At 48.8% G+C, this 20,890-nt stretch overlaps 1 protein-coding gene across 3 annotated transcripts in view; it reads left to right on the top strand.

The window, feature by feature from the left end:
- The window catches only part of LOC137328094 (GTPase HRas), a 68,926-nt gene extending 57,959 nt beyond the window's left edge, over nt 1-10,967 (top strand). For all 3 annotated transcript variants that reach the window (XM_067994267.1, XM_067994265.1, XM_067994266.1), the window contains exons 5-6: nt 3,606-3,730; nt 9,575-10,967. In XM_067994267.1, coding sequence (XP_067850368.1) covers nt 3,606-3,725 — 120 coding nt within the window. In that variant the 3' untranslated portion in view covers nt 3,726-3,730; nt 9,575-10,967. The remainder of the gene's footprint in view (nt 1-3,605; nt 3,731-9,574) is intronic.
- Nucleotides 10,968-20,890: the final 9,923 nt, after the last annotated feature.

Below are 20,890 nucleotides of genomic sequence, written 5' to 3'. Positions count from 1 at the left end.
ATGATTCTAGTCCTGGACTCTCCAGCCAGGGGAAATATCTTCATCTACCCTTTCAAGCCCTCTAAGAATTGTGTATGTTTCAATACGATCACCTCTCATTCTTCTAAACTCCAGAGAGTATAGGCCCATTCTACTCAATCTCTCCTCATAGGACAACCCTCTCATCCCAGGAATCATCTTAAACACCCTCGATTAGATCACCCCTTAATTTTCTGCACTCGAGGGAATACAAGCCTAGTCTGTGCAACCTGTCCTCATAATTTAACCCTTTTAGCCCCGATATCATTCTGGTGAACCTGCGCTGCGCCCCCTCCGAGGGCAATATATCCTTGGTGATGCTGTGATACAGTTAGTTCCTGCCGGGGCAGGAGAATGAACAGCCCCAGTACAGAACACTTCAGCTCAATATCCATTAGTGATTCTCCCAACGCAAGGTCACAAGGTAATGAGGAAGGCCATTGGGCCCATCTTAATTCATCCACCCAGCCATCTTTTAACGTTCTCCCATTGGGGCATCCAATTGTTTCTTGAACTATTCCAGGGATTTTGCCTCCGCTGCTCTAATCTGGGAGTTTATTCCACACTTGGATCGCTCTCTGCGTAAAGAGGAATTTCCTGATATCAGCCCTAAAATTACGGTTTACGAATTTGAACCTGAATCTGTTCCCGCAGTTTAATTGAAAGTCATATCCCAGGTTAATTTTTCCGCTCTGGATGTGGAGGTACATCCCTCTAAGATCAGCTCTCACACTCCTCCTTTCCAGCTGAATAGTCTGAGTCTCTCCCTATAACTCCGACCCCTGACACTGGGGGCCAGCCTCGTGGCTCCTCTCCGCACTGCCTCCAGTCCTTGAATGTCACCCTTGCGTCTGAGGGTAGAACTCCGGACGCTGTACTCGAGGCGCGGTTTGATCGGAGCCCTGTACGGTTTAATCACTACCTCCTCTTGACGCGTTCAGTCCGAGGGCTGTGGCGATATTGGAAGCCTGCTCACGGCCAGAGTTAGTCAGCGGGTCGGCAGAACAGGTGGCAGGAGCATCATCAGCTCGGGAAGGGAGAGGGGAATCTGCGGGAAGCCAGTGCACAGTTGCATAGGGGAGAGGAAAGGGGGGGGGCGGTGGCCCAGATCAGATCAGATCGAGCGAATTGATTTGGGGTGGGGAGGAAAAGAGAGAAAGCATTAGTAACAAACTGTAAAATCTTAACGCATAAGCTACAAAATTAATTTCAAGAAAGAACTTGCTTGAAGAGAAAAGTCAGAAGCAAAAAAAAAATGGCGAACGAGCCGCAGAAATTTTTCAGAAATCTGTTCCCCGTGCCGCTCGGCGGCTGAAGACTGCAACGGCCGTCCGACAGCTGCTTTCTTATGACATGCGTGCTTTCTCTCTTAAAACAGAATCTTACAGCGTGGAAGGAGGCCGTTCGGCCCATCGTGCCTGTGCTGGCTCTTTGAAAAGAGCTATCCGATTAGTCCCACTCCCCCCTGCTCTTTCCCCATAGCCCTGCAAATCTTTCCCCTTCAAGTATTTGTCCGATTCCGTTTTTGAAAGTCACTATTGAATCTGCCCAGGCAGTGGAATAATAGCTGTTGTGTGTCACATGGGTGACTAATTCTGTGACGCCCTCTGACAAGAAAATACCTACCACAGTGCCACCTGCAGGCATAACCAGTACTGCAGGTACTTTATAATGGGTTCTAAGATGGACTAATTTTAAGGTACACGTAGATGCATGTTTCCCGAGTTGAAGTATTATTTTGCAAATATAAACATTAACAAATTGTGCAGTACCACACGTTTAAAAGAAAGCAAGACTTGCATTTATATAACTCCTCTCAGGACGTCCCAAAGCGCTTTACAGCCAATTAAGTACTTTTGAAGTGTAGTCGCTGTTGTAATGTGGGAAACGCGGCAGCCAATTTATGCACAGCAAGATCCCACACAGCAGTGTGATAATGACCAGATGATCTGTTTTAGTGATGTTGGTTGATGGATAAAAATTGGCCCAGGACACCGGGGAGAACTCCCCTGCTCTTCAAATACGGTGGCCAAGGGATCTTTTACATCCACCTGAGAGGGAAGATGGGACCTCAGACAGTGCAGCACTCCCTCAGTACTGCACTGGGGGTGTCAGCCTAGATTTTGTGCTGAAGTCTCTGGAGTGGGACTCGAACCCATGACCTCCTGACTCCGAGGGGCGAGTGATGCCCACTGAGCCATGGCTGACACCGACACCTTCACCTTCACCGGAACATCTGCACTCAGAGTCTGCACAAACTCCAGATCAGATCTCTCTTTAAAAAAATTTAAGTAGGATGAGGCTGTTTGGTGCCCAGTTATAATTATATAATAGTTGTGATTGCCCACCTGTAAGATCTTTGCGCAGAGAGAGGCTGCGAGAAGGACGGTTCTCAACTTGATCTGATTCGAAATGCCGTGCCCACAAGAGCAGGTCAGAGGCTGGGTATTCTGCGGCGAGTGACTCACCTCCTGACTCCCCAAAGCTTTTCCACCATCTACAAGGCACAAGTCAGGAGTGTGATGGAATACTCTCCACTTGCTTGAATGAGTGCAGCTCCAACAACACTCAAGAAGCTCGATACCATCCAAGATAAAGCAGCCCGCTTGATTGGCACCCCATCCATCACCCTAAACATTCACTCCCTTCACCACCGGCGCACTGTGGCTGCAGTGTGTACCATCCGCAGGATGCACTGCAACAACTCACCAAGGCTTCTTCGACAGCACCTCCTAAACCCGCGACCTCTACCACCTAGAAGGACAAGGGCAGCACGCACATGGGAACAACACCACCTGCACGTTCCCCTCCAAGTCACACACCATCCCGACTTGGAAATATATCGGCCGTTCCTTCATCGTCGCTGGGTCAAAATCCTGGAACTCCCTTCCTAACAGCACTGTGGGAGAACCTTCACCACACGGACTGCAGCGGTTCAAGAAGGCGGCTCACCACCACCTTCTCAAGGGCAATTAGGGATGGGCAATAAATGCCGGCCTCGCCAGGAACACCCATCTCCTGAGAATGAAAATATATATTAAATAGATGCTGGAATAATGCAGTTAGCAGCTGGATACTGTGATGGGGAAAGGGTGCTCCTGAGATGTGAGACTTTGCGAAGTTATCCCCTCCATCGAGCAGAGACGAGAGAACAACAACAACTTGCATTTATATCACGGGAGCAATTATCAAACCTAATTTGGCTGGGATTGTTCTCCGAGCAGAGAAGGTTAAGGGGAGATTTGATCGAGGTGTTCAAAATCATGAAGGGTTCTGATAGAGTAAATAAGGAGAAACTGTTTCCAGTGGCAGGAGGGTCGGTAACCAGAGGACACAGATTTAAGATAATTGGAAAAAGAACCAGAGGGGGAGATGAGGAGAAATGTTTTTTACGCAGCGAGTTGTTCTGACCTGGAACGCGTGGCCTGAAAGGGCGGTGGAAGCAGATTCAATAATAACTTTCAAAAGGGAGTTGGATAAATACTTGAAAAGGAGAAATTTTCAGGGCTCTGGGGAAGGAGCAGGGGGGGAGTGGGACTAATTGTGCATCTGATTTTCTCCTAACCAATCTCCATTTGCATTGTCAGGGAGTGGAGGATGCCTTTTACACCTTGGTCCGAGAGATTAGTCAACACAAAGTGAGGAAGTCGAACCCGCCAGATGACAGTGGACAGGACTGTAACAACTGTAAATGTGTGATATTGTGACCTGGGTAAGTCTGATTTCGTCCTGGGTCCATTAGGAGCAAGGCACAATTTCCTAGCAGTCAGCGTATGGGTGACTAATTCCCTCGAATTTAAAATTCTCATCCTTGTTTTCAAATCCCCTCCATGGCCTCTCCCCTCCCGATCTCTGTAACCTCCTCCAGCCCCTACAACCCTCCCAGATCTCTGCGCTCCTCCAATTCTGGTCTCTTGCGCATCCCCGATTTTTAATCGCTCCACCATTGGCGGCCGTGCCTTCAGCTGCCTGGGCCCAAAGCTCTGGAATTCCCTCCCTAAACCTCTCCGCCTCTCTCTCCTCCTTTAAGACGCTCCTTAAAACCTACCTCTTTGACCAAGCTTTTGGTCACCTGTCCTAATATCTCCTTATGTGGCTCGGTGTTAAATTTTGTTGATATTTGCCCCTGTGAAGCACCTTGGGATGTTTTACTACATTAAGGGCGCTAAATAGGGACATAGGAACAGGAGTAAGGCCATTCAGCCCCTCGTGCCTGCTCCGCCATTTGATAAGATCATGGCTGATCTGTGATCTAAGTCCATATACCTGCCTTTGGCCCATATCCCTTAATACCTTTGGTTGACAAAAAGCTATCTATCTCAGACTTAAATTTAGCAATTGAGCTAGTATCAATTGCCGTTTGCAGAAGAGAGTTCCAAACTTCTACCACCCTTTGTGTGTAGAAATGTTTTCTAATCTCGCTCCTGAAAGGTCTGGCTCTAATTTTTAGACTGTGCCCCCTACTCCAAGAATCCCCAACCAGCGGAAATAGTTTCTCTCTATCCACCCTATCCGTTCCCTTTAATATCTTATAAACTTCGATCAGATCACCCCTTAACCTTCGAAACTAGAGAATACAACCCCAATTTGTGTAATCTCTCCTCGTAACTTAACCCTTGAAGTCCGGGTATCATTCTAGTAAACCTACGCTGCACTCCCTCCAAGGCCAATATGTCCTTCCGAAGGTGCGGTGCCCAGAACTGCTCACAGTACTCCAGGTGCGGTCTAACCAGGGTTTTGTATAGCTGCAGCATAACTTCTGCCCCCTTGTACTCCAGTCCTCTAGGTATAAAGGCCAGCATTCCATTAGCCTTCTTGATTATTTTCTGCACCCGTTCATGACACTTCAATGACCTATGTAATCTATATAAATGCAAATTGTTGTAGTTGTATTGTTGTATTTGGTTTGATCAGGAGCAGATATCAATCTGCTTCAGAAGTGTTGGCCATGGCTCAGTGGGAGCACTCTCGCCTCTGAGTCAGAAGGTCGTGGGTTCGTAGTCCCACTCCAGAAACTTGAGCACAAAATCCAGGCTGACACTCCCAGTGCGGCACTGAGGGAGTGCCGCACTGTCGGAGGGTCAGTACTGAGGGAGCGCCGCACTGTCGGAGGTGTCGTCTTTCGGATGAGACATTAAACCGAGACCCCGTCTGTCCCACGGCCGCAATTCGAAGAAGAGCAGGAGAGTTCTCCCCAGTGTCCTGGCTGAAATTTATCCCTCAACCAGTGTCACTGAAACAGATTATCTGATCATTTTCACATTGCTGTTTACATAAGAACATAAGAAATAGGAGCAGGAGTAGGCCAATCGGCCCCTCGAGCCTGCTCTGCCATTCAATAAGATCATGGCTGATCTGGTCCTAACCTCAAATCTAAAATCATGTCCAATTTCCTGCCCGCTCCCTGTAACCCCTAATTCCCTTTACTTCTAGGAAACTGTCTATTTCTGTTTTAAATTTATTTAATGATGTAGCTTCCACAGCTTCCTGGGGCAGCAAATTCCACAGACCTACTACCCTCTGAGTGAAGAAGTTTCTCCTCATCTCAGTTTTGAAAGAGCAGCCCCTTATTCTAAGATTATGCCCCCTCGTTCTAGTTTCACCCATCCTTGGGAACATCCTTACCGCATCCACCCGATCAAGCCCCTTCACAATCTTATATGTTTCAATAAGATCGCCTCTCATTCTCCTGAACTCCAATGAGTAGAGTCCCAATCTACTCAACCTCTCCTCATATGTCCGCCCCCTCATCCCCGGGATTAACCGAGTGAACCTTCTTTGTACTGCCTCGAGAGCAAGTATGCCTTTTCTTAAGTATGGAGACCAAAACTGTCTGCAGTATTCCAGGTGCGGTCTCACCAATACCTTATATAACTGCAGCAATACCTCCCTGTTTTTATATTCTATCCCCCGAGCAATAAAAGCCAACATTCCGTTGGCCTTCTTGATCACCTGCTGCACCTGCATACCAACCTTTTGATTTTCTTGCACTAGGACCCCCAGATCCCTTTGTACTGCAGTACTTTCCAGTTTCTCGCCATTGAGATAATAACTTGCTCTCCGATTTTTCCTGCCAAAGTGCATAACCTCACATTTTCCAATATTGTATTGCATCTGCCAAATCTCCGCCCACTCACCCAGCCTGTCGAGATCCCCTTGTAGGTTTTTTATGTCCTCCTCACTCTCTACTTTCCCTCCCATCTTTGTATCATCTGCAAACTTTGATATGTTACACTCGGTCCCCTCCTCCAAATCGTTAATATAGATTGTAAAGAGTTGGGGACCCAGCACCGACCCCTGCGGAACACCACTGGCTACTGGTTGCCAGTCCGAGAATGTACCATTTATCCCAACTCTCTGCTTCCTGTTAGATAACCAATCCTCCACCCATGCCAGAATATTACCCCCAATCCAGTGATTCTTTATCTTGAGCAATAATCTTTTATGTGGCACCTTGTCGAATGCCTTCTGGAAGTCTAAATACACTACGTCCACTGGTTCCCCTTTATCCACCCTGCACGTTATATCCTCAAAGAACTCAAGCAAATTTGTCAGACATGACTTCCCCTTCGTAAAGCCATGCTGACTTTGTCCTATTAAATTATGTTTGTCCAAATGTTCCGCTACTGTCTCCTTAATAATAGACTCCAAAATTTTACCCACCACAGATGTTAGGCTAACTGGTCTATAATTTCCAGCCTTCTGCCTACTACCCTTTTTAAATAAGGGTGTTACATTAGCAGTTTTCCAATCTGCCGGGACCTTTGCCGAGTCCAGAGAATTTTGGAAAATTATTACCAAAGCATCCACAATCCCTACTGCCACTTCCCTCAAGACCCAAGGATGTAAGCCATCAGGTCCACGGGATAAATCCGCCTTGAGTCCCATTAATTTACTGAGTACCAATTCCTTAGTGATTTTAATTGTATTTAGCTCCTCCCCCCCTAGAGCCCCCTGTTTGTCCAGTGTTGGGATATTCTTAGTGTCCTCTACCGTAAAGACTGAAACAAAATATTTGTTCAGCATTTTTGCCATCTCCATGTTTCCCACCATTAATTTCCCAGTCTCATCCTCGAAGGGACCTACGTTTGCCTTAGCCACCCTTTTTCTTTTTATATAACTATAGAAACTCTTGCTATCTGTTTTTATATTTTTTGCTAATTTATTTTCATAATCTATCTTCCCTTTCTTAATCAATCCTTTCGTTACTTTTTGCTGTCTTTTGAAGACTTCCCAATCTTCTATCCTCCCACTAAGTTTGGCTACCTTATATGTCCTTGTTTTTAGTCGGATACTGTCCTTAATTTCTTTACTTAGCCACGGGTGGCTGTCATTTCTTTTACACCCTTTTTTCCTCAGTGGAATATATATTTTTTGAAAGTTGTAGAATAACTCCCTAAATGAACACCACTGCTCATGTACCGTCTTACCCTTTAAACTATTTTCCCAGTCCACTTTAATCAATTCCGCTCTCATACCATCATAGTCTCCTTTATTCAAGCTCAGTACGCTTGTTTGAGAACCAACCTTCTCACCCTCTAATTGGATATGGAATGTAACCATGTTATGGTCACTCATTCCGAGGGGATCCTTAACTAGGACATTATTAATTAATCCTGGCTCATTACACAGGACCAGGTCCAAGGTTGCCTGCCCCCTTGTAGGATCAGTTACATACTGCTCAAGAAATCCATCCCTAATACACTCAATAAACTCTTCCTCAAGGCTGCCCTGCCCAATTTGATTTGTCCAGTTAATATGATAGTTAAAATCCCCCATAATTATAGCTGTTCCCTTATTACATGCCCCGACTATTTCCTGATTAATACTTCTTCCAGCAGAGTTGCAACTATTAGGAGGCCTATATACTACGCCCATGAGTGGTTTTTTTCCCTTATTATTCCTTATCTCTCCCCAAACTGTTTCATTATCCTGATCCTTTGTCCCACTATCTTTTCTCTGTATTACAGTGATTCCTTCCTTTATTAACATAGCCACCCCACCTCCCCTTCCTTCCTGCCTGTCCTTCCTGATTGTTAAATACCCTGGCATATTTAATTCCCAGTCCTTGTCACCCTGCAGCCATGTTTCTGTAATGGCCACAAGATCATACCCATACGTCGTTATTTGTGCCGTTAACTCGTCCATTTTGTTACGAATGCTACATGCATTCAGATAAAGAACTTTCAAATATGTTTTGTGACACTTAGTTCCTGCTTTTTCCTTTTTTAACACTTTACCTTTTACTCCATACCTTCTGTCCCTTCCTGACACGCTTTCCTCTGTCTCCCTGCTCAGGTTCCCAACCCCCTGCCACAGCTTTGATGCTGGGTTAATCGCCTTAGCCTTCTAGTTTTTATTTTATCTGTCGTGCCTGAAGTACCTAAAGTACACTTTCTTTCCGCTGCTCTACGCTTTTCCCTTTCACTTGTTCTTGAACAACTGTTTGTATTATTTGTATTGTAGATTTCACTTGGGTCTTCCCCTCTCTCGCTGCTCTCAACTTTATTCCCTTCTGACTCCCCGCTCAGGTTCCCATCCCCCTGCCACTCTAGTTTAAACCTTCCCCAACAGCACTAGCAAACACCCCCGCGAGGACATTGGTCCCGGTCCTGCTCGGGTGTAACCCGTCCCGCTTGTACAGGTCCCACCTTCCCCAGAACCAGTCCCAATGTCCCAGGAATCTAAATCACTCCCTCCTACACCATCCCTGCAGCCACGCATTCATCCTGTCTATTCTCCTGTTCCTATACTGTGGGATCTTGCTGTGCACAAATTAGCTGCCGCGTAATGGTGACATAACTTCAGCCGCTGAATTAGTTATGAAGCACTCTGGGGTGCTCAATAAACAGAAGCTCTTTCTCCTGTCAGCTTTTCCCATTGAACTTGCCTGAGTCGCCACATGGTGGCGCCTGAGACCAACGTTGGCTTTGCAATCCCACTCATGTAGAATGAGGCCATTCGGCCCATTGTGCCTGTGCCGGCTCTTTGAAAGAGCTATCCAATTAGTCCCTCTCTCCCCGTAGCCCTGCAAATTTTTCCCCTTGAAGTATTTATCCAATTCCCTTTTGAAAGTTATTATTGAATCTGCTTCCACCGCCCTTTCAGGCAGCGCGTTCCAGATCAGAACAACTCGCTGCGTTTAAAAAAAAAAATTCTACTCATCTCCCCCTCTGGTTCTTTTTCCAATTACCTTAAATCTGTGTCCTCTGGTTACCGACCCTCCTGCCACTGGAAACAGTTTCTCCTTATTTACTCTATCAAAACCCTTCATAATTTTGAATGCGATCACTTCAAAAGTAATCCATTGGCTGTAAAAGTGTTTTGGGATGTCCTGAGGTCGTGAAAGATGCTGTATAAATGTGTGGTTTTTCTTCATCATCTTCTGTCTGTATGGGGAGTCTATTGCACGTACAGAATCCGCAGTGAGACACTTAAAACCTCCCAAATCGTAACAACTTTCTTTTTTAAAAAAATGTTAAATTCTTTAAAACTCTGTCCGTGCTGATGTTTGCCTTGGACTTTCTGGATTGTGATTGTGTGTGTCTGTGTGTAGTTCACAGGAACACTGGAAGATTCATTCAACACACTGGTGCAAGATGCTGATGGAGGGGGAAAGAGAGAGAGAGAGTGAAAGAGAGAGAAACAAGTAGTGTAAGAAGGTGACAGCGGAGAGAAGTATGGAGGAGCAACCAAACCTGTATAAACGAGGCGGGTGTGGGTCCCTGTGTGTGACGCTCGCCGTCAGCTGCTCAGACTGACAGGTCTCCAGTTGTATAGAGCCGTAGATTTTAAAATCACACTAAATTATTCTTACACTAGTTACTCTGTGATTCCGTGTCATATTTCAGCGTCGCTGGCGGGGGGATTGTGCCCCTGTCATAAATATTGTATATAAATCACTAACTGAAAAGTTGCAGGATCTTGAAAACAGAGAATTGTTTTATACTTTGTACTTTGAGCTGATGCGATTTTTTTTATTTTATTTTAAAAACGAATGCCTGCGTTTTGTTTTTCAGTGCTGAAAACATGGCTTCCCATCTAAATATCGTTTTGTACATAGAGTAAAGTTGTTGGGTTATAATGTAGAGTCTTCAATGTTGCAATGCTTCACTGATCCCCAGAGGGTATCGAATCCCTACACGGGGAACAAGCTGGCAGCGTTTTCGGTGATTCATTGTTTTTGGTGGAGGGGGAGTATACACTTGCCGTTGAGTGTTAATGAGGTGTTTTCTTCGTTTAAAATGCAAATTGCAAACTTAAGTACGTGTACTGTGTATGTAGAGCCCGAGGAGGCCCAGACATCCAACAGGTAGCTTGGAGGAAGCAAGCAGCTGCTCGGTGGGAGGAAGCTCGTCTCAGAACTGCGCCCTGGATTGAGTGTTGGAGAAGGGGCAATTAATCCCACTCTCCGCTCTGCGCAGCGTGGGCGACACTGGGTTTCAAAACCCCCTTTTCCCTGCTCATCACCTCTTCAGGGTCCGCAGTCTCCAGCTGCCTCGTTTCTCTTCCCCCCCCCCCCTCCCACTTGTCCTGTTGCACCTCCAACAAATACCTCATGTTATGTATTGAAACTTTTCTCAATAATGTCGAGAGGAGGAGAGGAGAGGGCTGATGGTAAACATTCTGCCGATCCCATTAAAGGCTTTCACTAACGAAGCCCGATTGCGGGTTTCGCTCAGGACTGTGTGATTAAGGCTAACCGTACGTCAGTATTACTTTCTGCCAAAATTGACCAGCTTTACAGACGTGTTGCTGCAATAAATGCCCCAACTGACTGGGGCATTAGTTTTTTTTTGTGTTTGTTAACGGGATGTGGGCGTCGCTGGCGAGGCCGGCATTTATTGCCCATCCCTGATTGCCCTCGAGAAGGTACATGTGAGCTACTCTGTCTCCCACTTTGACTGAGACTGGGGTCTCTATCATCTAATTCAAACACTGGGGGATGGGAGGGGGGGGATTGCCCTGTTCTTTACCTGGGGGTGGGGGGGGGGAATTGCCCTGTTCTTTACCTGGGTGGGGGGGGAATTGCCCTGTTCTTTACCTGGGGGATGGGAGGGGGGGGAATTGCCCTGTTCTTTACCTGGGTGGGGGGGGAATTGCCCCGTTCTTTACCTGGGGCACTGGGGGAAGGGGGGAATTGCCCTGTTCTTTACCTGGGGCACTGGGGGAAGGGGGGAATTGCCCCGTTCTTTACCTGGGTGGGGGGGGATTGCCCTCTTCTTTACCTGGGGCACTTGGGGGGGGGATTGCCCCGTTCTTTATTTGGGGGGGAATTGCCCCGTTCTTTATTTGGGGGGGGGGATTGCCCCGTTCTTTATTTGAGGGGGGAATTGCCCCGTTCTTTATTTGGGGGGGGGGATTGCCCCGTTCTTTATTTGAGGGGGGAATTGCCCCGTTCTTTATTTGGGGGGGGATTGCCCTGTTCTTTATTTGGGGGGGAGGATTGCCCTGTTCTTTATTTGGGGGGGGGATTGCCCCGTTCTTTATTTGGGGGGGGGATTGCCCCGTTCTTTATTTGGGGGGGGGATTGCCCCGTTCTTTATTTGGGGGGGGGATTGCCCCGTTCTTTATTTGGGGGGGGGATTGCCCCGTTCTTTATTTGAGGGGGGGATTGCCCCGTTCTTTATTTGGGGGGGGGATTGCCCCGTTCTTTATTTGAGGGGGGGATTGCCCCGTTCTTTATTTGGGGGGGGGGATTGCCCCGTTCTTTATTTGGGGGGGAGGATTGCCCCGTTCTTTATTTGGGGGGGGGATTGCCCCGTTCTTTATTTGGGGGGGGGGGATTGCCCCGTTCTTTATTTGGGGGGGGGGATTGCCCCGTTCTTTATTTGGGGGGGGAGGATTGCCCTGTTCTTTATTTGGGGGGGGGATTGCCCTGTTCTTTATTTGGGGGGGGATTGCCCTGTTCTTTATTTGGGGGGGGGATTGCCCCGTTCTTTACTTGGGGGGGGGGATTGCCCCGTTCTTTATTTGAGGGGGGGGGATTGCCCCGTTCTTTATTTGGGGGGGGGATTGCCCCGTTCTTTATTTGGGGGGGAGGGTGATTGCCCCGTTCTTTATTTGGGGGGGGGGATTGCCCCGTTCTTTATTTGGGGGGGGGGATTGCCCCGTTCTTTATTTGGGGGGGGATTGCCCCGTTCTTTATTTGGGGGGAGGATTGCCCCGTTCTTTATTTGGGGGAGGATTGCCCCGTTCTTTATTTGGGGGGGGATTGCCCCGTTCTTTATTTGGGGGGGGATTGCCCCGTTCTTTATTTGAGGGGGGGGATTGCCCCGTTCTTTATTTGAGGGGGGGGATTGCCCTGTTCTTTATTTGAGGGGGGGATTGCCCCGTTCTTTATTTGGGGTGGGGGGGAATTGCCCCGTTCTTTTACCTGGGGCACTGGAATACTTGAATGAGGCAGTAGAATGTCGAACAGCACTGCCCGACTGTTAGGGAGTTGAAACTCGTGCCAGGTTGCAAGAAGAACGAGATTAATCAATGCCGAGACATAAAACTAAAAGCCACTTCCTGTGTCAGGCGGGAGACGTTCCCTGACCCTTCTTGACGGTCTCTCTATAAACCGTATCTCACCGATTGGCGGTGAGCACAATTCTTCAGTGTTGCCCACAGTAACCTGGTTAACAGTCCTCTCCAAACTGCATTGTTATCCTGACCCAGGGCATTCACAAAGGTGAAATAATCCCCCTTTAAACAGCAGTATCGTGGACCCCACTCCGAGTGTTGGGGGAGAGGGTCCGTGTCGCCAACTTGCTGACAATTCTCTTGTTTGTTCAACAAAATTTAAGACGTTGTACATTTTCTGGTGGAAATAAAGATGATTTGAAAAAAAAAATTCTTTGGACTCTGTTATTGTAAGGGTTAAATTGAGCATGGGACTTTGGGAATGGGTTGAGAGGGTTTGAGCAGGGTTTTTTTTATATATGTATATTCGTTCGTGGGATGCGGGCGTCGCTGGCGAGGCCGGCATTTATTGCCCATCCCTAATTGCCCCCTTGAGAAGGTGGTGGTGAGCCGCCGCCTTGAACCGCTGCAGTCCGTGTGGTGAAGGTTCTCCCACAGTGCTGTTAGGAAGGGAGTTCCAGGATTTTGACCCAGCGACGATGAAGGAACGGCCGATATATTTCCAAGTCGGGATGGTGTGCGACTCGGAGGGGAACGTGCAGGTGGTGTTGTTCCCATGCGCCTGCTGCTCTTGTCCTTCTAGGTGGTAGAGGTCGCGGGTTTGGGAGGTGCTGTCGAAGAAGCCTTGGCGAGTTGCTGCAGTGCATCCTGTGGGATTTTGGGAATAGATTGAGAGGGTTTGAGCAGGGGACATCGGACTTTGGGAATAGGTTGAGGGTTTGAGCAGGGATCATGGGACTTTGGGAATTGCTGGGGCCTTTGGGCAGGGAATGGGACCTCTGCAAGCTGCAATAGACTGTAATAGAATTTGATAGAACTAACTTAATTAAAGGTACCAGAGGGGGATAATGGCAGCTGCCCATGGCATAAACTTGGAAGTGTAATTTGTTAAATGCTCTAACAGAAGTCACATTCTGCCCCTCTTTCTCCCCACTTTGGGAAAGGGCTGTTCTTAACGCTGTTGCTTCATTGCTGGATAGTCCGAATTTAGGATTTATCAGGAAAGATTGAACAGGCTGGGGCTCTTTTTTTTTCTTGGAAAAGTGAAGACTCAGAGGTGACCTGATGGAGGTCTTTAAAATTATGAAGGGGTTCAATAGGGGTGGATGTGGAAAAATTGTTTCCACTTGTGGGTGAGACCAGAAGAAGGCTGCACTCAAGGCTGAGTTAGACAAATTTTTGATCAGCGAGGGAGTCAAAGGATATGGGGAAAAGGGCGGGAAAGTGGAGTTGAGGTAAAAATCAGATCAGCCGTGATCTCATTGAATGGCGGAGCAGGCTCGAGGGGCCGAATGGCCTGCTCCTTCTCCTATCTCTTATGGTCTAAAACAAGGGGGCATAAATATAAGGTGGTCACTAATGGATCAAATAAAGAATTTAGGAGAAATTTCTTTACACAGAGAGTGGTGAGAACGTGGAACTCACTGCCACGCGGAGAGCATCAATGTATTTAAGGGGAGGCCCGATGCGTACAGGAGGGAGAAAGGGGATAGGGGGATATGGGGCAGAGTGGGAAGATATCATCAGAGAGGCTCGTGTGGAGCGTAAACGCTGGCATAGACCTAGTTGGGCCGAATGGCCTGTTTCTGTGCTGTAAATTCTGTATAAAAATCTGTAAACGCTGTAATTTGAGGCTGGGGATCAATTGCAGTTTTCAGGACTGAGATGGATAGATTTTTGTTGGGTGAGGGTATCGAGGGGGTTTGGAGTTGCGATACGGGTCAGCCATGGTCTAATCGAATGGTGGAACAAGCCTGAGGGGCTGAATGGCCTCCTCCTGTTCCTGTCTCCTTTCTTACAGGTAAAGGGTCATTTCTAGAGTATTCACCAGAGGGGGAATATAACTTGCCACCAGCACATACTGGAAAGTTTCCCTCACCCCCAACATTACCCCCGAGAGTCACTTTCCCACCAGAACGGTGAACTGTTGAGGCCAACTCTGTGCTCAGGATCTATAAATAATCTCCTGCTGCAGAGAGATCTGCCTTCTCGCACTGGGAGGTTGTCTGATCTGAGATGGTATGTAGGCAACTCAAAACAAAAAACACCCCTCCCAAATGAATATTGAAATCTTTCTGTTTTTTTTAATCAATCTCTTCAGCTGTTCAGTTTGAAAGTGCTGACAGGTCATCACACCAGCTCCTGATGTCCCAATTATCGTTTCAGGCAGTGCGAGCTTATATTTAAGGGTGGGTTTATCCTTCACACTAACACTTGATGATAAATCAGAGTGAAATAATAATTTTTAAAAACTTGCATTTATACAGCAATTATCACCACCTCAGGACATCCCAGTTTACAGCCAATGAATTACATTCCACTCCCCCCCTCACTCCCTGTACCCTTTAATATCCCACCCAGTCTAATCCCACTCTCCCCCTCACTCCCTGTACCCTTTAATATCCCACCCAGTCTAATCCCACTCTCCCCTCACTCCCCGTACCCTTTAATATCCCACCCAGTCTAATCCCACTCTCCCCTCACTCCCCGTACCCTTTAATATCCCACCCAGTCTAATCCCACTCTCCCCTCACTCCCCGTACCCTTTAATATCCCACCCAGTCTAATCCCACTCTCCCCCTCACTCCCTGTACCCTTTAATATCCCACCCAGTCTAATCCCACTCTCCCCTCACTCCCTGTACCCTTTAATATCCCACCCAGTCTAATCCCACTCTCCCCCTCACTCCCCACACCCTTTAATATCCCACCCAGTCTAATCCCACTCTCCCCTCACTCCCCGTACCCGTTAATATCCCACCCAGTCTAATCCCACTCTCCCCTCACTCCCCGTACCCTTTAATATCCCACCCAGTCTAATCCCACTCTCCCCCTCACTCCCCGTACCCATTAATATCCCACCCAGTCTAATCCCACTCTCCCCCTCACTCCCCGTACCCTTTAATATCCCACCCAATCTAATCCCACTCTCCCCTCACTCCCCGTACCCTTCAATATCCCACCCAGTCTAATCCCACTCTCCCCTCACTCCCCGTACCCTTTAATATCCCACCCAGTCTAATCCCACTCTCCCCCTCACTCCCCGTACCCATTAATATCCCACCCAGTCTAATCCCACTCTCCCCCTCACTCCCTGTACCCTTTAATATCCCACCCAGTCTAATCCCACTCTCCCCTCACTCCCCGTACCCTTTAATATCCCACCCAGTCTAATCCCACTCTCCCCCTCACTCCCCGTACCCTTTAATATCCCACGCAGTCTAATCCCACTCTCCCCCTCACTCCCCACACCCTTTAATATCCCACGCAGTCTAATCCCACTCTCCCCTCACTCCCCACACCCTTTAATATCCCACCCAGTCTAATCCCACTCTCCCCCTCACTCCCCGTACCCTTTAATATCCCACCCAGTCTAATCCCACTCTCCCCCTCACTCCCCGTACCCTTTAATATCCCACCCAGTCTAATCCCACTCTCCCCCTCACTCCCCGTACACTTTAATATCCCACCCAGTCTAATCCCACTCTCCCCCTCACTCCCCGTACCCTTTAATATCCCACGCAGTCTAATCCCACTCTCCCCCTCACTCCCCACACCCTTTAATATCCCACCCAGTCTAATCCCACTCTCCCCCTCACTCCCCGTACCCTTTAATATCCCACCCAGTCTAATCCCACTCTCCCGCTCACTCCCCGTACCCTTTAATATCCCACCCAGTCTAATCCCACTCTCCCCTCACTCCCCGTACCCTTTAATATCCCACCCAGTCTAATCCCACTCTCCCCCTCACTCCCCGTACCCTTTAATATCCCACCCGGTCTAATCCCACTCTCCCCCTCACTCCCCACACCCTTTAATATCCCACCCAGTCTAATCCCACTCTCCCCCTCACTCCCCACACCCTTTAATATCCCACCCAGTCTAATCCCACTCTCCCCCTCACTCCCCACACCCTTTAATATCCCACCCAGTCTAATCCCACTCTCCCCTCACTCCCCGTACCCTTTAATATCCCACCCAGTCTAATCCCACTCTCCCCTCACTACCCGTACCCTTTAATATCCCACCCAGTCTAATCCCACTCTCCCCTCACTCCCCGTACCCTTTAATATCCCACCCAGTCTAATCCCACTCTCCCCCTCACTCCCCGTACCCTTTAATATCCCACCCAGTCTAATCCCACTCTCCCCCTCACTCCCCGTACCCTTTAATATCCCACCCAGTCTAATCCCACTCTCCCCCTCGCTCCCCGTACCCTTTAATATCCCACCCAGTCTAATCCCACTCTCCCCTCACTCCCTGTACCCTTTAATATCCCACCCAGTCTAATCCCACTCTCCCCCTCACTCCCCATACCCTTTAATATCCCACCCAGTCTAATCCCACTCTCCCCTCACTCCCCACACCCTTTAATATCCCACCCAGTCTAATCCCACTCTCCCCTCACTCCCCGTACCCTTTAATATCCCACCCAGTCTAATCCCACTCTCCCCCCTCACTCCCCATCCCCTTTAATATCCCACCCAGTCTAATCCCACTCTCCCCTCACTCCCCGTACCCTTTAATATCCCACCCAGTCTAATCCCACTCTCCCCCTCACTCCCCGTACCCTTTAATATCCCACCCAGTCTAATCCCACTCTCCCCCTCACTCCCCGTACCCTTTAATATCCCACCCAGTCTAATCCCACTCTCCCCCTCACTCCCCGTACCCTTTAATATCCCACCCAGTCTAATCCCACTCTCCCCCTCACTCCCCGTACCCTTTAATATCCCACCCAGTCTAATCCCACTCTCCCCCTCACTCCCCGTACCCTTCAATATCCCACCCAGTCTAATCCCACTCTCCCCTCACTCCCTGTACCCTTTAATATCCCACCCAGTCTAATCCCACTCTCCCCCTCACTCCCCGCACCCTTTAATATCCCACCCAGTCTAATCCCACTCTCCCCTCACTCCCCGTACCCTTTAATATCCCACCCAGTCTAATCCCACTCTCCCCTCACTCCCCGTACCCTTTAATATCCCACCCAGTCTAATCCCACTCTCCCCCTCACTCCCCGTACCCTTTAATATCCCACCCAGTCTAATCCCACTCTCCCCCTCACTCCCCGTACCCTTTAATATCCCACCCAGTCTAATCCCACTCTCCCCCTCACTCCCCGTACCCTTTAATATCCCACCCAGTCTAATCCCACTCTCCCCCTCACTCCCCGTACCCTTTAATATCCCACCCAGTCTAATCCCACTCTCCCCCTCACTCCCCGTACCCTTTAATATCCCACCCAGTCTAATCCCACTCTCCCCCTCACTCCCCACACCCTTTAATATCCCACCCAGTCTAATCCCACTCTCCCCTCACTCCCCGTACCCTTTAATATCCCACCCAGTCTAATCCCACTCTCCCCCTCACTCCCCGTACCCTTCAATATCCCACCCAGTCTAATCCCACTCTCCCCTCACTCCCCGTACCCTTTAATATCCCACCCAGTCTAATCCCACTCTCCCCCTCACTCCCCGTACCCTTCAATATCCCACCCAGTCTAATCCCACTCTCCCCTCACTCCCTGTACCCTTTAATATCCCACCCAGTCTAATCCTACTCTCCCCCTCACTCCCCGTACCCTTTAATATCCCACCCAGTCTAATCCCACTCTCCCCCTCACTCCCCGTACCCTTTAATATCCCACCCAGTCTAATCCCACTCTCCCCTCACTCCCCGTACCCTTTAATATCCCACCCAGTCTAATCCCACTCTCCCCCTCACTCCCCGTACCCTTTAATATCCCACCCAGTCTAATCCCACTCTCCCCCTCACTCCCCGTACCCTTTAATATCCCACCCAGTCTAATCCCACTCTCCCCCTCACTCCCCGTACCCTTTAATATCCCACCCAGTCTAATCCCACTCTCCCCTCACTCCCCGTACCCTTTAATATCCCACCCGGTCTAATCCCACTCTCCTGCTCACTCCCCGTACCCTTTAATATCCCACCCAGTCTAATCCCACTCTCCCCTCACTCCCCGTACCCTTTAATATCCCACCCAGTCTAATCCCACTCTCCCCCTCACTCCCCGTACCCTTTAATATCCCACCCGGTCTAATCCCACTCTCCCGCTCACTCCCCGTACCCTTTAATATCCCACCCAGTCTAATCCCACTCTCCCCCTCACTCCCCGTACCCTTTAATATCCCACCCAGTCTAATCCCACTCTCCCCCTCACTCCCCGTACCCTTTAATATCCCACCCAGTCTAATCCCACTCTCCCCCTCACTCCCCGTACCCTTTAATATCCCACCCAGTCTAATCCCACTCTCCCCCTCACTCCCCGTACCCTTTAATATCCCACCCAGTCTAATCCCACTCTCCCCCTCACTCCCCGTACCCTTTAATATCCCACCCAGTCTAATCCCACTCTCCCCCTCACTCCCCGTACCCTTTAATATCCCACCCGGTCTAATCCAATTCTCCCCCTTACTCCCCGTACCCTTTAATATCCCACCCAGTCTAATCCCACTCTCCCCTCACTCCCCGTACCCTTTAATATCCCACCCAGTCTAATCCCTCTCTCCCCCTCACTCCCCGTACCCTTTAATATCCCACCCAGTCTAATCCCACTCTCCCCTCACTCCCCACACCCTTTAATATCCCACCCAGTCTAATCCCACTCTCCCCCTCACTCCCCGTACCCTTTAATATCCCACCCAGTCTAATCCCACTCTCCCCCTCACTCCCCGTACCCTTTAATATCCCACCCAGTCTAATCCCACTCTCCCCTCACTCCCCGTACCCTTTAATATCCCACCCAGTCTAATCCCACTCTCCCCTCACTCCCCGTACCCTTTAATATCCCTCCCAGTCTAATCCCACTCTCCCCCTCACTCCCCATACCCTTTAATATCCCACCCAGTCTAATCCCACTCTCCCCTCACTCCCCGTACCCTTTAATATCCCACCCAGTCTAATCCCACTCTCCCCCTCACTCCCCGTACCCTTTAATATCCCACCCAGTCTAATCCCACTCTCCCCCTCACTCCCCACACCCTTTAATATCCCACCCAGTCTAATCCCACTCTCCCCCTCACTCCCCGTACCCTTTAATATCCCTCCCAGTCTAATCCCACTCTCCCCCTCACTCCCCGTACCCTTTAATATCCCACCCAGTCTAATCCCACTCTCCCCCTCACTCCCCGTACCCTTTAATATCCCACCCAGTCTAATCCCACTCTCCCCCTCACTCCCCGTACCCTTTAATATCCCACCCAGTCTTGCTTCAACATCAGATGCTCCCTGACTTGCTGAGCTGCTCCAGCATTTTCAGTTTTTATTTTAGCTTCAACGGTTTGTTGCAGATAATTCCACATTCTGACCTCTGTGAAAACATTTTCTTCTGTCCTCCCCATTAATTCTATTTGTGGTTTTAAATTTGTGCCCTCTGATTACTGTCTCACAGACCAGTGCTAATAATCGTTTACTATTTGTCAAATCACCACCAAGAAGGATTCAGCGTTGACCCTACAGAGATTATAAACCTTTTTATTAATGAATCAGGCTCAGCCGAGCATTGCTACCTTGCTTGCTGCCGTTGTGAACTACAAAAGTTACACAGCGTGATCATTGGAGCCAAACTCTAAGCTAAGGCAGTGCTGTGCTCTTGTTACTCTGAAACCAAGCTGTAACGGTGGTGACTCTGACATCCAGCTCATTATTTGTGTGTGGAGTTTGGTAAATAAAGTTGTTTTCAACTCGATTCCTGTTTGTTTTCTGTTGTAAACAATTTTACAACACCAAGTTATAGTCCAACGATTTTTATTTGAAATCTACAAGCTTTCAGAGGCTTCCTCCTTGAAGGACTATAACTTGGTGTTGTAAAATTGTTTACAATTGTCAACCCCAGTCCATCACCGGCATCTCCACATCATGTTTGTTTTCTGACATCTCTCCCGCGCCAAGGCTCAAGTGGTTTTACGTCAATGCTGTGCCCACTGACAAAACACTTAATAGTTCAGCTGGTTTAATACGGGACTCGAAATGAACCACACATGGCCTCTTACAGTAAACCCTCGCCGTGCAAACGCTAAATTGTGATCAATATATTGCCCACATAGTGGAGACTGGAATCATTCCCCATCTTAAGTGTGTGTCAGTCGAAGTGAGAAGAAGGGGGAGGCTCATTTCCAAGATGCACTGCAGCAACTCGCCAAGGCTTCTTCGACAGCACCTCCCAAACCCGCGACCTCTACCACCTAAAAGGACAAGGGCAGCAGGCACATGGGAACAACACC

Source organism: Heptranchias perlo, chromosome 12 (assembly GCF_035084215.1).
Source record: "Heptranchias perlo isolate sHepPer1 chromosome 12, sHepPer1.hap1, whole genome shotgun sequence".
Taxonomy (NCBI): Eukaryota; Metazoa; Chordata; class Chondrichthyes; order Hexanchiformes; family Hexanchidae; genus Heptranchias; species Heptranchias perlo.
The sequence above is the reverse complement of the archived record's forward strand: the minus strand, read 5'-3'. Positions and strand labels throughout refer to the sequence as shown.